The sequence below is a fragment of the Gallinula chloropus genome (genome assembly GCF_964237585.1).
Source record: "Gallinula chloropus genome assembly, chromosome: 7".
Taxonomy (NCBI): Eukaryota; Metazoa; Chordata; class Aves; order Gruiformes; family Rallidae; genus Gallinula; species Gallinula chloropus.
In genome coordinates this window covers 23,394,949-23,418,984 of record NC_140092.1, presented here as the reverse complement: position 1 = coordinate 23,418,984, position 24,036 = coordinate 23,394,949, and the positions used below count along the sequence as shown (strand labels likewise).

At 38.4% G+C, this 24,036-nt stretch overlaps 1 protein-coding gene across 1 annotated transcript in view; it reads left to right on the top strand.

Moving 5' to 3' along the window:
- FAM193A (family with sequence similarity 193 member A) overlaps window positions 1-24,036 on the top strand; it is a gene marked incomplete at its 5' end in the record, with an annotated part of 74,599 nt that overhangs the window by 10,449 nt on the left and 40,114 nt on the right. Inside the window, 2 exons of the mRNA XM_084266837.1 lie at window positions 19,729-19,794; window positions 22,443-22,688. Coding sequence (XP_084122963.1) covers window positions 19,729-19,794; window positions 22,443-22,688 — 312 coding nt within the window. The remainder of the gene's footprint in view (window positions 1-19,728; window positions 19,795-22,442; window positions 22,689-24,036) is intronic.

Genomic DNA, 24,036 nt, shown 5'->3' with positions numbered 1-24,036 from the left:
GCTTTCAGGCTGCTTATCTTCAATAAGCTGCTGCCACAACAGATGGCAAGTTTGTGGTTTAGCTGGGATTCACTGGAAGTTTTTCACCGCTTTATTTTAATGGCCATAACTTATATATGTGGCTGTAGATGATGTGTAGTTGAAACCCAAATCTTCACTGGAATAGGCTTCAGATGAACTAAGGTTTTATTTTGTCACTCAGCAAGAGATAGAACACTCCTTTACTGTCAGAAGAAACTTTGCAGTTTTATTGGTGTGATCATCTTTATTTTATCTGTACTTCTTTTTCGTGGCTACTCCCAAGATTCGTCTCCATTATACTGTCATTCTCTGCTTCTTTCAGGGAGTCTGCAGGGAATTGTACTGGTGTCTGCTGTGATTTGAGACAGCTTGCAGCAGCAGCCTGAAGCTGACTGGATTTTTTTTTTTTTTGTTAGTGCCATAACTGGCAAGAGTCTGAACCACAGGAATAAAAGGGGACAAAATTAAACTTCTAAAATTTTCTGATATATGTTGCTTTTAAAGTATTCTTGTGCTTTCAATGGAAAAAAAAAATCTGTACTGAAAACAGGCTACCATACTTGTACAGTATCCTTCACTAGCTATAAATTTGAAACCTTAGGTAGGAGGAGGAGGGACTTAGCACTGAGGAACATTTCATAGTAACTAAATGAAATATTAATTATTATTTAACGTTTTCAGAAGTGCTGTCAGTGGCAACCTAGCTTACTGGTTTTCAAAATGATGGGGAAATCATAACACTTAATCATGCGTACTTTGAATACTTTTTAGACTGCTTGTTGCATGTTTCTTTAAACTTGATTGCTGTGTCTTATGTCTTCATTAAAATAATAATGAAGAGGAATTTTTTGTCAATATTTAAAGTCATTCTGAGCCTATGTTTTAAGTTTTAATCAGATGAAAAAAATCTAGTGACTGTGTAAGGTCTAGGGGATTGTTCTGGTCCCCAGAAATCTGTTAAAATGTGACTAGTAATGGCCTGTGGGAATTTATTCCTTAAGTACAAGTAGAGCTTTCAAATAGGGGTTTGAATGTGTGGCTTTTGACTTAAGGATGTAGAAATGAGTATTTGTCTAAATGTGAAGTCAGTGGGTTTCATGTAGTGATGTTACCTGTTAGTGAGATTGGCTTATCCTCAGTCAGTAAGGTATATCTGGTGATTTGACAGCTAAAGTGCTAAAATCTGTGGTAGTCTGTTTTCTGTTGAAGCCTAGAGGATCCTAACCACTAGAGTCCCTAAAAAAATCTATTAAAAAAACCCTAATCCCTACCAACCCTGTTAAATATTTATGGTAATCCTGAGAAAGTCAACATCCTTTTTTCCTTGAGGTCTTGGCAAAATGGCTGATGTGTTGTGTGCAGTGTTGTAAGGTGAGAATACTTGAGGTATTGCCCTAATATTAACAAATCATTCCCCAAAAATTGTATCTTTACATTTTGTTTTCCCCAGTTAGGGATGAAATTGTCAGATATGAATATTCTAATGTTTCTTTGACTCATACATTTACTTTGCTCATAGCTGGAAGTTAGCCTTTGCTGTTTTGTTTTGCTTGCATTGTTCTGTCTCTGGCACTTCTACCACAGATATATTCCTTTGTATAGTTTGCTTGGGTAATTTAACTTACATGCAAAATTTTATGGGGTTTTTAGTATTTGTATTAACTCATGATCCACAAAACAAGTGGAGTTGGCCTTTATTGATGCTTTTAAGGCTTTGTATTGATGACTAGTAAATTTTTAGTGACCTTTTCTTGATCTTTTTCACCAAAAATGGATATTTTGTAGGGGGGGCTGTCTATGACATGGGAGAATTTGGGTAAGTATAGGAAAAAATTAATAATAAGTGCTAGTACATGGTCAGGGAGATGTTATGTCTGATTTCTTTCTTTATAGTTGTCTGTGCTTCATGGGGTTTAGTGGAGTATGGATCCAGTTTGTTAAATCACAAGAGAGGATCACTGGATGAAGGTACCTTTCTGGCACCTCTCACCTGCCCTTCCAATATGTTATTAAGATTCTTCTTTTCCTCTTAAGTAAAATTTGATTGACACTAGTGAACAGGGAGGATGACTGCAGCCTCTCTTTTTGGAGAGCCAGCCCTCTCTCAACAGACATCCTGAACAGTTGGCCTACTTGTAGTTACTTTGGATAGGTTTACAATTCTCCTATAATTCCAGAAAATACTGGTGGGGAAAGTCATAATGGATGGCCATGTGTCCCACCACTAGTCTGTGGATTTAGCCTTCTAATTAGGCTGTCTTTTTCCCATCTTCCTAATCATGCTTATGGTATGTTCATGAGAGAGAGTTTGCATTTGGTGACAGGTGAGCTGGGCGGCAGTCTGAGCACAGTGGTTTATCAGGAGCTGGGTAGCTCTTGTCTGTCTTGAAGACCAGTGTTCAGTTGTCCCTCTTATGCTTACATACACTTACCAGAGCATGTTTGGTGGAAGGATTATGTCATGTGTCACGTAAGCTATACATCCCAAGGTAGCATTAGTGTTTTTCCAACAGTCTGACCTTGTTCACTCCTCTCTTGCATGTAGTCATCTATGCCTATTTGAAAATTCATTGTAGTTCTATACAGATCTTGCTTTTTAGTTTAACTATGAGAAAGTCTCAGTAAATAAGACTGTCACAGATTTTAACCGAGTAAATCACAGAATCATGGGAGTTGGAAGGGACCTCAAGAGATCATCAAGTCCAACCCCCTGCCAAAGCAGGTTCCTTACGACAGGTCGCACAGGTCGGTGTCCAGACGGGTCTTGAATCTCTCCAGAGAAGGAGACTCCACACCCCCTGGGCAGCCTGTCCCAGGGCTCCCTCACCCTCACTGGGTAAAAGTTCTTCCACATGTTTGTGCGGAACTTCCCATGCTCCAACTTGCAGCCGTTGCCCCTTGTCCTGTCTCCACAGACCACTGAAAAGGGGCTGGCCATTTCCCTCTGCATCCCATACTTAAGATATTTGTAAACATTAATAATATCCCCTGTTAGTCTTCTCTTCTCAAGGCTGAACAGCCCCAGCTCACTCAGCCTTTCCTCACAGGGGAGATGCTCCAGGCCCTTCATCATCTTCGTAGCCTCCGCTGGACTCTTTCCAGGTGATCCCTGTCTTTTTTTATACCAGGGAGCCCAGCACTGGACACAATACTCCAGGTGGGGCCTGACCAGGGCAGCGTAGAGGGGGAGGATCACCTCCTTTGACCTGCTGGCCATGCTTCTTTTAATGCACCCTGATGTTTATTCTTTCTCCCTTGTGTGATCTTTGTCACAGAAGAAGATTACACTGGTTTGACATGGCTTGTTTTTGACAAAATCAAGGTGTCTATTCCTCCTCTCTGTATCATCTGAGTGCTTAAAAATACTTGTTTGAATATAGTTAACTAACTTTTCTTGGAACTGAAGACAAGCCAATATTGTTCCTGAGGTATTTCTGCTCTTTACTATCCTCTTTCTCTTCCTCAGTTTTTGTGGTTTTGTGTGTTGTTTGGTGGTTGGGTTTTTTGTGGGGTGAGCTGTTTATTTGCTTTAAAGAAAGTATTTATATAGCTCACCTTTTTCTAAGGTTCTGATATCTCAGGTGTCCTCCATGAGTTTTCAAAGATAGGATTATTGATTTTGAGATGGCTCGGAGGACTTACTGAGCAAGTTGGTCAAATGTTATCAGATTTAGTCAACTTGGAAAAAAAAGTAAGCATGGCTATTTCCAATAGTAGGCTGACTCTGGGTGGATATTTTTTACCCTTCTATTTGTGCTAATTGTGCTGGTCACCTGCTTGTAGTTGCTCTCTCAGTGAGAACTTGTTCTTCATTAATCTGTTTTCCCTCTTCATTAAGCAATGGACAGATTCTCTTACTGGCAGTAGGGTACTGATAGAATGCTTTCTTAGTAGCCTGAAGCTGTTTTGTGAGAATTATTTCATTTTGTGCCTTTAGCCTTTTCAATTTGTCCCCTGTATTCTCTTGCCATTGTTACGCTTGTTATTCCCTTTCTGTGTGCTTTCTCTGAGTCATTATTCTCTTGCTATGTTTTCTATTCTCTTGCTGTGCTTGGTTTTCTTGAATTTGTTTGCATCTATTGTGTCATTTGAGAATTAGCTTTTCCTTGCCATAGACTTGCCTTCTGCGAGCTCTTATTCAGTGATGTTAAATCTGTGTCTTGCTGTTCTTCCTTCCTTCCTCTCCTTCTTCAGCAACCACTTCTAACAAAACTGTCCCTCATTGTTTACAGTCAACCACTTCTTTCTTACTGGCTACAGCTAGAGGAGTCATCTTTGGTTACTTTCTATGGTTTAAATAAGTAAGTTCCTTGAACTCTTGCTGGAGTTCTGCTATATTCCTAGGTGCCTAGGTTCTTGTTATCTCCTAATAACAAGAAGTGCTGTGCTTTTCTTCAGTCTTCTACGTGTTCAGAAACGGTATCAACTCTGTCTGCTATTTTTGATGGTCTGTATTAAGTTTGCAGCTTGATAGCACTCATGTGCTTTCCTCCTATTATTTGTAGACTTGCAAGATACCGCTCTCTACTTAGGTGATGCTTACAGCCTTTAGATATAGGGCATAATGCTCCTGGGCACTTGTTAGTAACTGTACTTGTGTTGCTAAGCAGTCATGAACAGTAGTTGGTGTGATGAATGAACATAGAACAGTTTTCTGCAACACCTTGAAGGTGGTGCACATCTGACTTCTGGTGATTTTAAGTAATTTCTGCTCCTCTTAGGAGTCATTCCAGACAACCATTTTTGGTTTTGTGTGTCTGAAGGAGGCAGAGAACGACTGGAGCAGAATGCAGTCCTAGGTGGGGCCAGCAGACAACTTTTCTATGGCTTTTTCTGGTACAGCTCTTTAGCTGTCTTTCTCTTAGGCAGTTTCGTCATAGATTGTCTCAAAGACATCACAGTCACACAGATGTCGCTGCTCAGCTGCCTTCTGCTTTTCCCTAACACTGGCACCCTCCCCACCTCACTCCCATCCCCAAAACCTATATCCAAAATCCCAAATCCGCTAAGACAATCTGTAACAAAGAATTTACTGCACTGGATGCATTCGTTGTGATCTTTGTCATTATAGGAACTAGAAGCAACTGTTCCTTAGAAGTTCAGTGCAGGATACAGGTTTGTCTTAATGTCTGGATATAGTCCTTGCATCTTTGGGCCAAGGAACACCTGTGATAAGAGCTTTGGAGATGCTACTTTCTCATTTTGTTCTAGTTATGTATGTTGGGATCCTGCTTGGCCTCCTACTATTAGAACCCCTGCCCTTCAGTGAGGAGTGGCTGAACAGATTCCCTTTGACTGATATGCATTTCTTAAATTGCAGCAGTAAATCAGATGCTTGGGTCAAAGGACTTCAAGCTTTACATATTTTCTCAGTTCATTCAGCAAATTTCTGGTCCTTCCCATGGTGGTGGTTGAAGCACACCATGTGTTGTTTCAGTAGCTTATGTCATGTGGTTATAAGAAACTTAATACAAGATGTGATGTATGTGTCTGGTGGACATCTAGAACTGGGTAGTTTGGAGATAATGAAGTGCAAGGACTGAGGTAATCTGCTATGTATATTAGCTTAACTTGTGGTTTTACTGAGTTGATAGTGAAGAAACAACTTCTGGATGCAGTTGTGCTGTGAATGCTTACTTGCTACATCTTCTCCCGTAATTTTGCTGATTACTCTTAAGTCTAGCTATTCAACTAGGACTCGGTTTCTTACTGATGCTGGTTTTGCAGAGTTGAAGGGGCTGAGAACTTGAGAATTATTTCTCTGCCTGCTGTTTTCTGTGTCATGTCTGAGTAGAGTGTATGCAATTTGCCTGACAGTTCTGTTTAGCCATGTTTTTCCCATAACAGGGAGCTCTAGAAATTGTGTTTGGATCCTTCTGGAAATGCCCTCTCCCATGCATGACTTGACTTAACATTTTATGAGATTTTGCTGTCAAGAGTGAGTTTGTTTAACCCTTTATCAGTCAATGGGTGAGGTAATTTTGAAGTAGAGCTTTTACAATTCTATCATTGGAGTTACATAGTCCAGTGATTAGTTCCTAAATGCTGTCCTATGCATCTTAAACTTGCCTTTGGTTGAATGCTTCTTGTTGTTTATAAGGAAAGTGCTGGCACATCTAGGGATTTTTTGTTTTGCATAATCCTATTAACATTACATCTTTCTGTTCAGGACTGAATTATAAACACCAGATTAAATCTCTTAACAGCTTTCTACTAGGAAAAAAAAGTATGTGAATGGCTGTTACCTGTCAGGGCTAGCTGAGAGAATTTTGTGGCATTTTAGATACCTGCTCAGAATGCTTTTGGCCATTGTCCTGGGGATGAAAACTGCTTGGATCATCTTCATTATTAGCTTCTGGTATTTTCTTTTTAGCATATGACTGCATAATTGCTGGGAAAACGTTAAACATCTTTCTAGTACAGGAAAGGCAGAATCCTGGTAGGAGGTGGATTGGGTCTGTTCTGCTGTGTCATATTTGGCTACAAAGAAGGGAAGTATTGAGTGTAGGATATGTGCTCCTAAAGAATTTGTGATGTGTGCAATTAAAATGAAATCTCTTTCCCTCCCTTTTTTCCTTGGAAAGCACGGGCTCCTTGTGGCTGCACATCTGGGTATTGCAGACCCAGGTCTTATGTTTTTTTTTCTTTCCCTTCACTCAACTCTAAACTTGTCCGTGCTTAAATTAGTTCTGTTATTTTGCATATCTGCTGCCATTTCACTTGTCAACTAGGGAATAGCATTTAATGCTGTGCAGAAAACCCTTCAAATATAATTAATTACTTCAACCAGTAAAAGACATGATTTCCTCCTCCTCCCCTTATGGCTTAATATTAAATTTGATATTAATTTGGTTTCAGGTTTTTCAAGTTTGCTTTTTCTTGCAAATTGTCCATACCTTTACAAAAACCCCTTCAAATATGAAATTTTTCCCCTTTTTATTTTAAATGCAATATATATATATATATATATAAATCATTCTTAAACTACTGTGGGCAAATTTCCCTTAATCTCCCCTGCTGCAACCAGAAGACAAAGGCATCCAGAAGACAAAGGCAGCTCATACACTGTAATTTAGTTGCAAATATATTTGGTCAGCTGCAAAGCTTTTTCACGTGAATGGAGAATTGTGAGGGCATCTGGGCAAGGTTTTTTGGTAGTGCTTATTGTGAAGAAATACTGTAAAATGCCTTTCATGAACTGAGTCAACTTCATTTGAAATAGATCTTCACTGTCTTCATCCCCAGTTCTGCAGCACATCCTTCATGCTTCAACTGATAGACTTTTGCTTCAGTTTGAATGTGTTCCACGACATCTTACTCTGCTTTCCTTGTCCTCTGTTTAATTCCTGTCTTCCACCTACTCCCAGTGCGTTCAGAGAGAACTTCATTACTTCACTAAGCTAAACGGACCAGGCCTCTTGCTGACAGCCCTGTTGGGCTGTCACCATGTCTACTCCAGTTAGTCGTTTCTTGAAGGTGGTTGACCAAACGAGGTCTCCTCCAGAGGGCTGTGAAGCAGCACGAATACCTCCCAGTGTCTCTTGGAAACTGTGATGCATCCTGGAATCCTGTTTCCCTTTCACAGTTTTAGGCACAAGCATAAGCCGTTTGTATGACAAAATCCTTCTCCCCATTCCCTTACGAATATGGAGAATTAATCTCAGAAGGGGTTTGGCTGCAAATGTAGCATGAGACAATTCCCAGTGCCTCTGACTTTTTTCTTGATGCTCTCAAGATGTGAAATTTTTTGATTTGGAGCTGGGGATTGGAAACTTCTAACAATTGGAAATAAAAAGTATAAATAATTATTTGAATAAGATGAAAGGGAGGAAATCACACAATTATCAGTACAAATCATTAAATATGCATTTTACTTCTTGAAAAATAGCCAGTTTCTAATAACATGTTTTTCAGTTTACATGCAGTACATGCAGAATAATGTAATGTAAAATAAAGAGATATTAATTGCTATTGGCTTTAATCTAAATAAAATAGTTTTATTGAGTAAAATAATTGGTTGGACAAGTATAGGCATGCTGTAGTTTCTTGATTACACACAGTTTAAGGGTTGAGAGTCTCATTGTAGTTTGTGTTTTGTTCTGTTTAAAAACATTTTTCTCTTAAGAGAAGAACAAAGATACAATTACGAACGAGAGGAGCACAAGCTTATGTCATGGTTTGCAGTCTTCTGATTTGTATTTAATTTTTTCCTTCAAAACGTAGAGGTCTGATTCTTCCTGTCTTCACCATTTATTTACTGAAGTGTCATGGGGTTTAGTATGCTAAGTAAGTTGTAATATTTTTATGCTGAATTCCACATTAACTTTCTTTGTTAAGCTTAAATATAGATTTTAAAAAAAACCAAACCACATTTATTTTGTTTTATTCTGCAATTGACTTATTCCTCTATTTATGATGCAGTGATGAAATGGCTCATCAGCTGAGGCTGCCTGTGTGCACAAGTAGTGACACTCTAGTTCACAAAGGGAAGTTGAACAGGTGGATAAAGGTCTGCAACGTTAGGCTTTTCTTTTCTTTCCCCAAGTACAGTATCTTTCATTTATTCAGCACAGTGTGAATTTCAGTATGGTAGATGATATATATATATATATATGTGTGTGTGTATATATATTGATATATATATATATATATATCTTTTCCTCATATGCTTTTATTGATTTATGCATGGTATAAATAGTGGTTCTGCTACTTCCAGGTTTTTTGTAAGGTGAGACAGACGGTTTTAGGTTCAAAGGAAGATAAAATGACAAGATGGGTCTTGCAGGCAGAGGCATTCATGGCAGCATCAGGGATCTGTTGATTTCTCCTGTAGTGCTGCTTCTCCGCTAGAAGGCAATTAATTAGCCATTAACCACCAGAAACGTCGGTCAGTGCAGGCTCACGATGGCACTCATAACCATTGCTTGGAAGCACGCATCTTTCTTGAGAGAGAACATATGGGGAGTTTTGTCTTCAGGGTTGGGGTAGCACTGCATCTAGTCTTCACTGCTTTGGAAAAAATTAAGGGTGACTTCAGCTTGTTTGCTTTCAAATGAAATCGCGCTGCTTTTGTCCCTCGATCATGTGGATCTTCCAGCTTTTTTTTTTTTTGGTCCAGGAAAACCTTCAGTTATGAATTACAAATGGGTATATTGCTAGCAGTTACAGGGAATTGTGGAAAAGCTGTTGACCTTATTTGTTGAAATAGTGAAGTTTCATTGAGAAAGCTTCCAGAGGATATGGTGACTTGGAAAGGGATATTAAATGCTCTCAGCTGATTGAGGATAGCAGTGTTTGTTCATAAAGCTAAACTGAAACAGTATTCATGCAAGACCCACTGACCAGCCTTTGGAGTATCACTGCCATTGTGTATTAAAAAAACTCTGACAAACACAGGCCACCTGCCTGGTCCTTGAATCTGTTAATGGTCGTATCAGAATGGAGGAGCAGGGAGGTTATTTGTATTCTGCCTGAGTACCAGTTCTTGCGGCTACCTACTAGGAAGGATCCGGCTAATTGTCTGGGTTCCTGACATCTGAGGGCCTGTTGTCTAATTCCTTCCAGCTTCTCAGAAGATAAGGAATAAACTGCTCATGAAATAGAGGCGTATGAATACGTAACAGAAGAAAAGCGATGATGGAGACTGAACAAATACAACGAAATTTACTCATAGATTCTGAGCCCAGATGAGTTCTGGATTAGATGATTTGCTAGTTGCATTCTTTAAATAGGGGTTATGCTAGATTGTATCTTCTGGAAAAAAAACCACACAAACCGGAATTAATTCAAGGAAGTCTTTGTCAATACAAACTTCATGATATCAGGTGCCAGGCACTGCTTAGATATTTTTAAGTACGTATTATGTAGGCTTGTTTTTGGTGGCAGAACTCCACTTAAGAGTGTCTGTGGAGCACATCATGACTTCTGGTAGGGTCTGGAAAATTCATTCTACAAAGTAACTGTGTATTCCCTTTTTTTTTTTTGATTCTCTTCCCCCCACCCCCCTGGGTATTATTTGATATTGATTAGTTATCACACCAAATACATTTATTTATTTATTTTTAAAAGGGAAGGGGTATTTTATTGTGGTGTTTATGTAGGAATGAACATACACATTTGTAATTTAATGGAGTTACTAGTTTAAATCTTCATGATTCAAATTAATGTCCAAGGAAATAATTTGTTTTCGTTAAATAAAACATAATAGATTAAAAAACCTCTCACTTGAGTATAACTTTGCTCTAACTTCTAGTTGAGAAATTAAGTGGTGGTAGATCATTCTGTCTTTTAAGAGGATACAGAATGGAGTTTCATCTCTTTAATTTTAGTTTATGAACACTCCCAAGTTCCTGTTGAGATCATAGCTTTTCTGTGTGTGCTAACATTTTCGTATGGTGGCACTGTAACCTGTGAACACCTTATTTCCTAACAGGTGCTCGTTTCCTGAGGGATGTTTTTTAGATTGATTCAACTAAAAGAAAAATTGAGTGTGCTATTGAACAATGTGTGGGAGGAAGGGCACAGAATATTGACATGGCTCCCTCAAAACTCAGTATCTGCATTCTTTTGAAAGTACTACTTCAAAGTTGTCTTTTTGAGATACTACTGAAAAAAACCTTCCCAGGATGGTTTCAGGCACCTTTATTTGCAGTGTGGCTCAATTCATTTTATAGCTCTTTGTCAGTCAAGGTTTGAAGGGTTTGTGGTTTGTGAATTTAAGTGGCTGCTTAAACATTAGTCTATTCTGATTACTGTATCTTGGCTATGAGGACCCAAAGGAAATGATGCAGCAGGTAAATAACCAGTTCTCTGTCAGTCCACCAGAAGTGTGGCTTTTACCCGATTTCAGAGTACCCAAGCACTTCAAGAACTAGAAGCAGAAAGACAACCGGTTTTCTTCCTATCCTGTGGTGTTCAGTGCTGTCTGATTTCCTTCCTGGTCTATTTTTGAAGCTTTTGTGTGCATCTGGTCATACTGAAAGCAAAACAAAACCTTGATTACATATACTTTTTGCAATGACTTTTTTAAGTCAACATCTGGCAGATCAAATACTTAGATAACAACAGTGGATGATCAGCACTTTTCCAAACCATGGGAGGAAGAAATGCCTTTAACATTCTCATTTGGCAAATATAATGCCTTATGTTGAAAACCAGGGCTGTATACAGGTGACTTACCCCCCTCCCCCCTACCCCATAATGATTCTGTAAATAGTTAGATCTTATAAAAATCCTTATAAAAAAGACCTTGGCCAAGATCTTGTTGGCCAAGTAACTTAAACTAGAATTTTAGCAAGAGGTAGTAGAGACTTGTCTTGATTCTTTTTTAGGGTATTTCCCAAAATGTGAGATGGGGACAGCCTCTTTACCTGTCCTCAACCACTCATAACTTGTGCTAAACCAGAAAGTCTTTTTTTAACAAGTCCAGTATATGCCTTGTACTTTTTATAGTGCCTCTCCCCAGATTGAACCTCCATAATTATAAAGGCTTCAGTTGAAAAAGATATTTGCTTTGAAGTAATTTCAGTTTCTGTTGAAAACTCTTTTGGCATTTTGACTTAAACCTAAGGGATTTCACTGTTGGAAAAGAATCAAATCAGGGTTGGAATATTGGGAATGTGGGGAGTGGAATAATTTGGGGAGGGGTGTGTTTGAATCAGTCATAGTAAACTGAAATCTTTATGCAAGGTAAATTGAGTTTTCTAGATTGAGCCTTTCCAGCTGTCAGTTTCTCAGTTTGTTTGGCATCAACAATTTATTTTAGGAATAGCTTTTGCTAAGCTATGGAAATGCAGTTATGTTTATTTAAATCAAGTGCTAAGTTTTAATAATACAACTTGTTGAAGAAGGGAAGTCTTCAGAGAACCTGTCTTGCAGGTTAAACAAATTCTGTAGTGGTATGGTTATAAAGAAAACACGAAGTCAATATTATGATGTTAAAAACATTAAAATTGCACTAAAACTGACATTTCAATGTTGATTGTCTATGAATATGAGGAAGATCACAAACAAGAAAACTGTCAAATTGACTGAAGAGAACTTCATCTGGGATCTCACAAGCTGCATTTTAGCAGTAGTTTAGGTCAAAAGGGTTAGAAGGCATTTTGGCTGTAAGCATTTTCTGTAAAGGTGATTGGATAGTGAGTAGTTTATTTTGGATTAATAGGACAACTGTGCAATGTCTTAAAAACTTCTAATAGACTTGTCTTACTTCATATTAGGAACAGCATATTAATATCATACTTCACCTTTTGGATGGCAAAATGAGTGACCTACTTGACAACAGCCTTGTTCACTGCTTGAACAAATATTTGGGTTTGTAATTGAGCACAACACTGGTGTGATCTGCTCAGCACTTTGCTGTCTTGTGCTTGTCTTGAGAATTGAAGCTCATTTTGTTTGTAAAGTTCAGTGAATCTTCTTTTCTTTTCTTGATGCCAGCATTGTCTGTCTTCATCCTTCCCCCTTCATAGACTCTTTGCTGACCCTTGTGTATGTAATTCCTGCTGGCCAAGCATGACAACGGGCTGGTGTGCTTTACAGTCACAGACCTTCCAACCTGCTCTATGCAAATGTATATAAGCAACATGGTACATAAGTCAGTTTGAGTAACACGCTGTTAATTTTTGTAGCTGATTGATCTTTCTCACAGTGGATGTGGTGGTCTGCAGGACAGTTGCTTCCCCATATACCCTCTGTGACAGGAGGGGACTGTGCAGTCATGTTGTGCTTAGACTCCTTGGCTGTTGAGTGGAGCTTTGGTTTACTTCTACTTTGCCACAGTGTGATATGGTCATATATTTGATTGTGCCTGCTGGTATGATGTTAATGATTTCTGTTAAGTATGATAGCTATTGAACAGAAATGTGCCAGGTATTACATACCAGCACAAGTGAGGGTTGAGGGATGTGTTGGCTGTATTGATGTGCAGTGCCTTCTGCCCTGTGAGCCTCTGCCATGTTCCTCACTAACACTTTACACTTGGCTGTTGTTCAAGTTCTGTCAACTTCTCTTTCTCCTCCTACTTCTTCCAGACCTAAAAGGTAGCTTAACTATATTTGAGAGTAATATTCACCTTTTGTTTTCATATTTTGAATATTTGGGTCACAAAAGCCTTCTAACACTCCTTAGCATGCTTGCTACACAGCCTTCACTGTTCTGTATCCCTGCTAATTGATGTAAAGGTTCTCTGAAAGCGTGTGTCATCCACTAGCATTTTTTAAGGAGCACCATGGGACTGACTTCTTGCATCATTGACTTGTTTATGCATGTTTTTCTTCACTGAAAAGTTTCCCTATATCAAGAGTGTGGACTACACTAAATAATGTAGGCTGGGCTGGGAAAGGATAATTTAGGGGCTGGTGAGTATTAATGGCCAAAAGTAGCCTGTTCAGTAACATGGATTAATAGTCTGCAAAATTAATCCATTGGCCAGATCAGGTGTTGGCTACTTGAATATAAATATTTTAATTTTTATTATTGCCACCTTGTCTTTGCTTTCTTTGATTTCTACTTGGTACTTAGGCATCCTTAGTGAAAAGAAGGACCTTTCTGTGTAAGAAACCTTCACGAGTTTCCCTGTTGGTGATGTTTGCAGCTAATCAATAATCACTTTTTCTATCGGTATCTGTCTTACAACACTGACACACCCTGGCAATCAAGTGTGTGTTAGTAAGTGTAACTCTGTCCAGTGTCACTGGAGATGTGCGATTAACACATAAAAAATGTAGGTATTTATAATGTGAATTTCTTAAGCAAAACACTCCTGCTTCTAAATCAAGGTTGGGGTACTTTGATACTTTCTTTATATTTTATAGTCACAGTTAATAAAACTTGAATGTCTTCATTCATATACAGAAACATGACCCCCAACCCTGCACAAAAAAAGATGGTGATTGACTCCTGCATCACACTAAACGATCATTGTGAAGTAGGAGCCTTTAAATTCTTCCTTGTTGCCCCTCAAATATGTATCAATTTCTAAGATGCTGCTTAAAGCTCTTTGGAATTAAATTTTGTATAGCTGCTTTTAAAAGGATTTTTTTTTTTTTGCCTAAATGATCATAAATTGTGATAGCATCTTGAGATTCTGGAGCATTGCTGTGGCAATGAACCTGATAGTGTGTTGCATATTGCTGATTATTTTCTTGCCTGTTATTGGGTGTGTTAATCTTACATTCTGCATACTCAAGTGCTAGGCAGAAAACTCTTGTCTTTTTTGAAAAGGTCAATATTAGTATGTTTTTCTAAAAGGGTATGTCCTCTCACTGCAAAACCTTTAGTACTTTTTTGGGGTGTTACGTAACAATGAAAAATAAGAAATATTTAGACTTGAGTCTTTGCTTCTATTAAAGAAAATCCTGTTCACCTGCCACTTTGGCACTGGACTTTAATGACCATGGACAGGGACCATTAGTCACCATGGGCCAGCCCAGCCACACCTTGCTGAGTGCCACAGGCCCAGACACGCTGTGTCAGAGGACACTTCCACATTCTTGGCCATGTGGATATTGACCATAAATGTTCCCTTAGCAGCAGTAGTAAGGTTGTCCTCTTCAAGAGGATTCCCAAATATGGTTCTAGGTGATCATTCATTTGGTGCCAAGACTTCCCTGGACTATTTCTTTCACCCTTAACAACTACTTTCATGAAAAAAATACATAATACACTGTTTTTTTATAGTGCAGGCAATGTTCAGCTTTATTTGGCATATGCTTTCTTTTGCTTTGGTTTTGCAGTATCTAATACCTTGCAGGGTTTATGGTATTTTCTCCTCACTTTGTGGTGCATGGAACTGATCTGCCCAGAGTGTAGGGAAGGCAGCCTTTTTGGTGAGAAAACAGGTGGTACTTTGCTTAACTTTTTGGATGGGTACTTCTAATGCCTTAAAAAATGTTCATGGATTTCTTAAATTACAACAGATGAAGAATAAGATGAATGTTGAAATACATGAAATCACAGAGGCAGGAGTGATGACACCGCTAAGCAGATCTGTTTCAGTTTGCTGTTCTGAAAAACTGGGCTGTACTAGATGTTAACTAGGTATAATGTGGACTTAAAAAAGGATTAAGGGATAAGTGTTGATAGTTTACTGCTGGTTTTCGCATTATAATCTCTTCAGTGCTGTAATGTATCTCCTACAAAGGTAGTTGTTACTGCAGAGGCTATGGGCAGTACTAACAATGTACAGAAGCAATGTTTAAAGCAAACAGGCCCCAAAACCTTGCTGTGACAGAGGTCTGGCCAGCCTGCTGTTCAGTCTTATGGTGCTTGGTATTAAATGAATGGAGAACTACAGCGTGTGTGTAGAATAATCCTCCTCCTGTGTGCCTTTCCAGGCATTACAAGTCCGGAGGTGTCTTGCATCAGACTTCGCTACATACAGTTGAACCTCACCCTTGTGTGTTTATCATCATCCCTCCCTTCCCCTCAGCCATGCATTTGCGTTCCGCTGTAGCTTATCTTTACATCAATCCAGGTTAGGGAGGGAGGAAGGATCCTAAATCATTACGTACTGAAAGCTTTTTTCACATCTGAAAATCACTTAGGATTTTGTGTCACTCATCTGCCAGCAGCAGTTCTGTGACCAATTTAGCAGTTCCTGGGAGAGGAGAGGAACAGCTCAGCCTGTGTCTGGAGAGCACCCAAGTCAGAGCTTCATTCAGCTGTGGGGGGGGGGGAGGTCTTCACCAGCAAGTGTGTCTTGAGGCTGCTGCCTCCCAAATGGCGTTGGGTGACAGCGATGGGGAGGAAGGCAGAGCTGCTATGGGAAGATGCAGAGCAATGTGGTAGTGTGTTTGCTGTCTGGGAGTGCCTGAGAGAAAGCTTAGCACAGAACAGCTGTGGCAAATGGCTTTTGGCACAAACAGTGTAGGCAGGAGAGCAAGTGGCACAGGCAAGACATGTAGATGGGTTTTGTGGGGCTGGGGGGGAGTCAGGGTTAAATGCAGTAGGTGTGTTTGGTGTTACTCAGACACAGAAAACGTGTTGGTTTAAATGTTTCAACAGACTTTATTTTTCAACTCCTTATATAAAAATAAGGGAATAAAGTGAAGTGGTAGGGAATACCTTCATTATGTTAGGATATTGTAAAGTGTAGCCTTAATCAGTTCTTGGTAATGTTGTTTCTGGTCTGTATCTTTCCTAAAGCACCTGAGAAAAACAGCCCATTATTTTCTAGTTTTTCCCCAAAAGAAATGTGATTAAATTCTGTGTGACTTTTCATTGTTTTTTTGAGCATCATGTTTCTGTTGAGCTGTTAATGATGAGTCAAATCTAAATTTTCTTCTTTTGCTGTTCTTTCTGACCTCTCCTGAGACATTGCATCACTTTCACTTTCATGATGCTTGTGTGACTTCACCAGGCTTCAACTGGTCTGATTTTGATTGTGACAAGCTATTAGAGCAAATTATGGTAGTCTTTGAGTGCTTATGTTGTAATTACTCAACTGGTTCTTCAAGGTCTTTCAGGTGAAATCAAGGAGTATTGTTTAAGCCACGTTTTCCACTTACTTCATACTTTCTGGTACAAATTATACTGTGCCAAGATGGTGTATACCTTATTCTCCAGAAAATTAACGTTTTAGTGAGGCAGCAGCTTGCAAAAAAAAAACCCACTGACTTCTCATCCATTGTAAATAACATTTAAAGGAAGAAGAGAAAGATTCCCTCAATCTTTTCATTGTAGTGAAGAGTACATGCACAAATTCCCATATTCCTGATCCATGTCAGCCTCCTTTCTGGTCCTTATCTTCACAAAATAGGTTATAAAAGCATAAAACTTGAAAATCATTAGAAAGGATACTCAGAACACTGTAAAACCAAGTTTTGTCTAATTTTAAAAAGAAAGTTAGGGTTGTCCAGAAGTGACAGCTGTGTAGCTTGTCACTTACACTGTAAATCTCTGCACACAGCGTTATGTCTGTTAACATATGACCCAGTTAACTAGATCTTGTAAGGTCCTTCTGCCATTCTCCAGTCTCGCTAGTAACATGAAGACTTCAGTGGTATTAGTTAAAATTTTGCCATCTCAGGTACTTTCTTGCTCTACAAACTTCGCATAACTGCATTTTCCTACATCACCTTTGACAGCTTAATAAATAAATATTATTGTCAAAACATTTTCTGCTCCTCTAGTACTGGTGAAGAATGAAGCAGGGATTAACATACTGAAATTATTAGTAGATCTGTAATATCCTTGAGCCACCTTTAAGACTCTTGACTGCACATCATTCACTCTGTGTTTTGCTGATCTGAATTGTCCATTTGCTCCGTACTTTTTTCTAGAGATGCTCTGCTTTGATACAGCTCCTCTAAAGTATTTTCCATAAATAAGCCTTTCACTGGGAGAGTACCATCAAATTTGTCCATAGTAAACATGAGGATGTGAAAAATACATCTAGTGTTTTTGCCATGTCCTTGCCTTTTTAAATGCATATATTTGTTTGTTTACTTTGGCCTTACAGATCCTGACAGGCTACCTACTTTTTTTCCGGTGTGCCTTGAGAAAGGATTTAGTTGTAACTCTTATAATTTCTGCTCCCCTCCCCCTAAAGAATTTGTGAGACTGCTTCATTGTATTTTTTCCTCTCTGTTTTTAACTTGCTATTGTTTGAGCCCCATTTGGAGAACTTCTGCAAGATTTTTCCAGTATTTTCTCTAATACACTATTTACCCATCTTTTCCCCTTGCCTGTCATGCCATTATTCACCCTCACTTATGTCCTTTTTGTGTTCTTTTTTTAATGTTTGCTCTAATCCTTGCATACAGTATCTTAAATCTCATTGCCTACCGATGCTCAATTTTTGATGATTGTTTTTAAGTTTCCTGCTCTAATTGCTTTTCATAAATTCTTTGGTGTTTGTTTCTCCTTCAGGTTTATGTCTCTACTAAATTCTTAAGGGTTTATGCTAATGTTCCAAACCAAATTCTGCATAGTGCTTGGGATCCAGAGATGCCTCCTCTTTTGTTAGACAGCTCATTCAATGAAGCAGTCACTCCTATGTTCAGCATTTTGTCTTGGCATGGGGTGGATAACAGACACTTCCCACTGTTTTTGTCTCTTGCTGCTTTGAACATTTCCAGCTGGTTTCAGCTTGGTCATTCACTGTCTTGAATGTAAAGAAGGTAAACGTACTACTCCCTTAATTGATAGAGGTGATATTTTTGGATAAACATGTGTGTTTTGAATGTTCCCAGAATATTTTTTTGTGTGCTGCAGATAACTGAATTCAAAACTTTCTTTCTGGTTTCTTTGTTCTTGAATGCATATGTGTGCCAATAACCAGTGGACCTCCAGCACTGGAGGATCTATTTTCTTGGTGAAGAAGTATTTCTCTAATTCAAAAGACCTTTTCTTTTTTTCCACTTTTTGGAAAGTGGCTGAATAAAAATAGGGAACATTTTTGCTCCCATGATTTTAGATCTCAGATGCTTGACTTGCATATGAAGTTTTTTCTTGAATACCTTGAAAGTTAGCATAGGGTTCGTAAGTGAGGTTGTGTGGTTTCTTCTTTGTGTCTTCTCTGGCAATGATTTGAGTTTTGTGTTTTATCCTCTACTTTGCCTTTGAAAAATCTGACTGTAGACAATGGCTTTGCAGTAATCTCACTGTCTGTCTAAACTGAGCAGCCAGTAATCCTGTGGATGTGTAAAACCGGAGGAGGCTCCGGTTTGTGCTTCTGGTTTGGTAGCAGGGTAAAAATATTTGTCTGAACTCCATAAAACCGACATACAATACGTGGGATTTCCTACATCCTGGGTTTTATTGTAGTCTCTAGAATAGTCTTATAAATATTAATATCAGGCAATAATAGGTGGAAAACTGCAGAGCAAGAACAGATTAGCAGAAACATGTGAAAGGTGGAATAGAGGATTGAGGTAAATAATATCTGAAATTCAAGATATAAATCGGTGCTCAAGAAAAGGGAAAAGAAAGAATAAAATAATTGATTTCCATTCTCCCATTGAAAAAAAAAAACCAAAAACCAAAACAAATGTCTCTTAAGTCAGTGTGATCTAGGGCTCTTTGTTGTCACCACTTGAATTTGTGTGCCATCTTAACTTTTACTCTTGTTTTAGTGTTCTCAAATAATGCTGTTTGGAAACACTTGGGGCTTGTGAAAGACACTTAGCTGATATCTAGTGTAGCCTTGTGAAGAAACAAGGTATAGAAGAGATCTCTTAGACGTTTCTGTATGAATTATAACCTGGGGCAGGAGGAAGGCTTCTGCAGCTGCGTGGCTGAATGCCATTTGGATACTTGCTGTGGAAGAGTCTTCCTGGTTAATGTTGCATATTTTTCTCGCAGTATTGTATGCAGCTTTGAAAAGCCAAGGCTCTTTGGTAATTGTCTCACTTCACAATAGAAGTTTAAAAGCATGATGTGAACGATCAAATATAGAAGGAAAACTGTCATTTTGCTTGTGACTCTTTTTTCCTGTATCAGTTCTTCCATCTTACACTGCTAGTAAAACATTTGCAGTGCAAAAGTTGAAAATACATAAATTGTAAACTTTTGCATCTGTAGAACATTTAATATAAAAATAAAAGGGGCTCTCCATCTCCTCAGTCAAGCAATCATTGACATTTCAAAAGCTGTTCTGTCAACCCTCAGGTGCAGGGGAAGGTTTTGTTGTTTAATTTTTCTAATGCTCTTTTAGTGTTGAACTAAACCGAGGTAACCAATGTACTATTAATTTTGTTCCAGGTTTCGCTAAATGGCACACAGTTCACAGACAGCTCTGTTGGATCAGAGTTCACAGGTGTTTCTCAGGTATGTGCAGCCGGATGGTGTTGGATGTATGATAGCAGAATTATTTATTAAATGATACTAAATATGCTAGAGAACTCTTGAAATGTCACTGCTTGACAATGTGACTTGGCTAACTGAAGTCAGTTTCTGATGACTTCACTAGTTTTGCTTTAAAAAGCAGTGAAAGTTACTATTTCTGAAGTACAATTTTATTGTTTTAAGCTTGAAATTTGACATAGATGTAAAAGAAAAAGCAAGCCATGCAGTTATATGGTGACAAAGTTATTCTTGGAAATAAATCTAAATAGATAGCAGAGATACAGTTATTTCTGTTCCAGCTTGTCCTACTTCCAGCTTTCATTTATGAATGTTATATCTGAACATGTTTCAGAGAGAAAGTGAGACAGGGTGTTTTCTTGCAGAGATGCATCTCACATTTTTTTGAAGCTTCACTAGTGGAAAAATATCTTGCTGTTCTCAAAATGTATATTTGCTCTGGTTACACTGAAGGCACATACAAATGTGACCTAATTCCAAGCTCATGTAATCTGGGAAGAGTTGACTGTGGCTGTTGAAATGGTTGCATGAACAGTCACTGTATTCATCGTCTTTTAAATAAATGACTGCAACTCGTAGCTTCATTTTAGTATGACAGAGCCATGAGAGATGCTTATGGTCTAGATTTTGTCAAGATGGTAACTGTCACTTTTGTTAGATATAAACTGCTTAGAACTTTTCCTTCTTAGTAGTTGATTTTTGTCATGCTCTAGGAACCATGTGCTTTGATTTGCACTTCAGATCTGTTGTAGATACAGGCCCAGTTGGGAAAATTGTTAGGATTTTATTGAGCCTGTAAATAGGCTGGAATTAAGATTGTTGTTCCTGCTGTATTTGCTGTGGGTTTTTTGATGATCACAATGCAAATTTAAACAGGTGACACACAGAGGTCTTAACATCTAGAAGTCCTTTTAGCACAGCTTGGATATGTTTGCTATGACCATTATCTTTGCAAAAGTGTGTCAGGTGGTCTTAACTTCTCACCTTTCACATTTTCGTCCTATGCTTTTCCTACTTGTTGGCAGATGTCCTGCAGATGATGGTTCTTAAGGATTTACCTGCAATAATTATAAATATGTCATCGTCATTCCAACAGGGATTTAATATGGTGTACAGCAAGATGTTTTAATAAGGGAGCTTTCAGGGCTGTGGGGATGAGCAGCTACAGCCTCCTGCATGGGGGTTTTAGGCATTAATAAGATCTGCAATTGAGTGCAGGTCAGCCAAGAGCAATGTCTAGCTTGAGAAATGTGTTCATGATTGTAGAGCAAATAAGGGGATGGTTCCAGCCTTTCAGGAGGCAGAGTGGGTTTCCTTTCATGAGAATGTTTTCTGAAAGTCTACAGTTGACACCTGGAGAAGTTGCGTTTTTCCTTGTCTTAGTGCTTAGGTGAAAAGTGGCATCAGTGAGTAAATGTAGAGATTAGCTGTTCTTGCTACATCTATTAATTTACATTTCTCATGATCTGAAAGATGAGACAGTATTTGTGGAGAACAATTCAATGTGTCTTTTTTTTTCCCTGTCTAGAATTCTTAGTTTTTCTTTCCATATTGCTGAGTCTGTCAGTTTTGTAAATGCAAAGAACAAAAATCAGAGTTTAGAATGCTGTGTTGGGTGTGGGTTTTTTTAGTTGTCAGCAACAGGGAATTGATTTGTTGTTGCTGTTAAGACAAGAAGAGAGTGAACTGCACTATAGCTTCAAGTAGCTCTTTGCCCTAAAGAATTTTCACCTGTGCCTGTGCAGTTCAGCTGTGTGTTCATCTTCACGCAGTATTCTTCTTGGTATTGAAGATAGGAGCAGTACCTAGAGGAATGCTTGAATGGCTTCTTTGAATTTCGCTTTTCCTTTGAGAAATAATTTCACTGTTTTGAGGTTTGCATAGGAAATGTAGCTAATTAAGGCAGAGCTAGTAGCTGGAATATAATTGGACAAATCTGTGATTCTGCTATTAGAAGATGTCTTGATCCATTCATTATAGCTTTGCTTATCTCCTGTAAAGTGGGATTCTTTTTGGCTTGTGCTGCTTGACATGTTTTTGAGTATCAGTCTTGGTGAGTAATCAGCATCTTATGGCTGAACTATAATTTCATGAGTAGTAGCATCTTGGAAGAGCAAGTAAATTTTGAACTGCCTCTGTCTTCTCAGATTACCAAGTCTATTTAATGGCTGATTGGTTTTGTTAAAACTGAGTTGAGCTTTTGTTTTGTAACAACTGTAGCTGAACGTGTCTTTGTTTCAGTTAGTACTGAAAAAGGAGGTGACACACAACTTCAAAAAGCACTTATTGTCCCTTTTATCTCTAAGAATGACAACAGTAAAAGGAATTGTGCTATCCCTTTTTGATTGTAATTGCTAGATTATTGCATCTGGGCTGAACTACTTTGGAGGGGAAGGCAGGGAATGCTCCCTGAAAACATTACTTTTTAAATGGGAATGTATTCATAATCAGAATTGTTTGCCACGTGTATATTAGCACTGCTGTGTTTGATCTTGGGACACTCCAAATACTCACTGCTTAATGAGGAATTATTTTTTTTTTAACCTTAGAATGAATTTTTCCAATACATATTCTGTGAATAACCAGTTATCCATCAAAACACTTCTCTCTAGACACCATTTACCTTTGGCTTGGGCCAGAGGGCACCATATACAACGGGCGAGCATTGTCTTCTTTGTAGAAGTGAACGAAAAGATACTTCGCTTTCAGAGAGCGGGATAAAGAATTCTAGCAAAACAGCACTTTCCACATCTCCAAAAGCAAACAATATGCTGCATCTTCCACTGTGGGTGTGCCCAGACTGTCGACGAACAGTGGAGAAGGAGGAAAGGCATGCTACAATAGAGCAGTCTCTTGTGGTAAGTTGAAGTACTTGCCTTCAGTAGAAGATACGCTGTAATGGGCTGGGTGCCACTTGGTGCTTTGGAGCCACTCAAACTGTAAATGCTTAGAAGGTATTTTAGGAGACTTTGAGTTGGTTTTTCCTATGAGCGAAACTGAACAGGCAGGTTGTTCCAAACATGAGGAGCGATTCTGAGTTCAGGATTTCTGGGTAGAGCACGGCTTGGGTGTGTTTCTTGCTGGTTTTTGCCTTTTTAGTTTACTGGATGTCATACTTGTCCTTCTTCCCTTTACTTAAATTCTCTTTCTTCTGCTCTTACCAATGCAACGTTAATCATTTCACTTTTCTATTCTCTGGTTGCTCACTTCTATTTCTTCCCCTTTTGTGAGAGAAACTATCTACATTCCTTCTTGAGTCACTGCACTCGCACTGCCACCTTCCTGCATGTGTCTGAGTTCTGGTGTCTTTACCTTTCTGTATTTTTAATAAGGAAGCACAACTTTGCCTAGCATGCATATAAAAATTTCTTATTCTTTGTTGTAGTACTGCAAACGCTGATTTAATAGATGGTGCTAATCTTACAAGTTGTTATTTTCTAAATTAATTGTTGAAATCTATTTTTCAAATGAGAATTCAACCTCACTTAAGTGCTGTGCTCAGTGTAGCAGAAAAATGTAAAAAAGAAGTTCATTGACAGGTCCAGCAAAAACCAATTAGACATAAACTATGCTGCTATATGGCAGAACCAATCTTCACAACTGATCTGGGAAACCATCTTGGAAGCTTTATAGGTTCCAGCTGATAGCTCCTTGTAGAGCTCAAACAGACTGTGCACGTGCCTATAGGTATGTACAGGTTTTCAGTCGAGGAAACAAATCAGTGTGAAGAAATTGTCTTAGTGCAGCATATGTCATTAAACTCATGTGAAAAGTTTAATGCAGTTAAGCATGGTTTTTATAAAGAAAATTTAAGACTATAGCACTTGTATACAACTAGTATTTACTGATATTCTTGCTATTAACAAGGATTAATAAATTAATCATAAGAGATTACCATCAGACTACCAGTATAATTCCCTTAGATGTAAATATATCCTAGAGAGTTCAAAGCACAGCAAGACTGAAGCACGTTATTGTTGAGTCAAAAGTTTTGATGTATTTGAGCTCTCCTTAGTGAACTAGTAAAGAAAGTGTCTTTAATTGCAAAGAAGATAGGATTTTATTCCTAAAGATTTTGTTAAGTTATGGGTAATCCAGGTAGAATAAAAACCAACAGTGGTTTTTGGTTTGTTCATTCTGTTGGGGTTTTTTAATATGGTAACTGTTTTCTTATTTTAACATGAATTTTTAAAAGCATCCATTAAG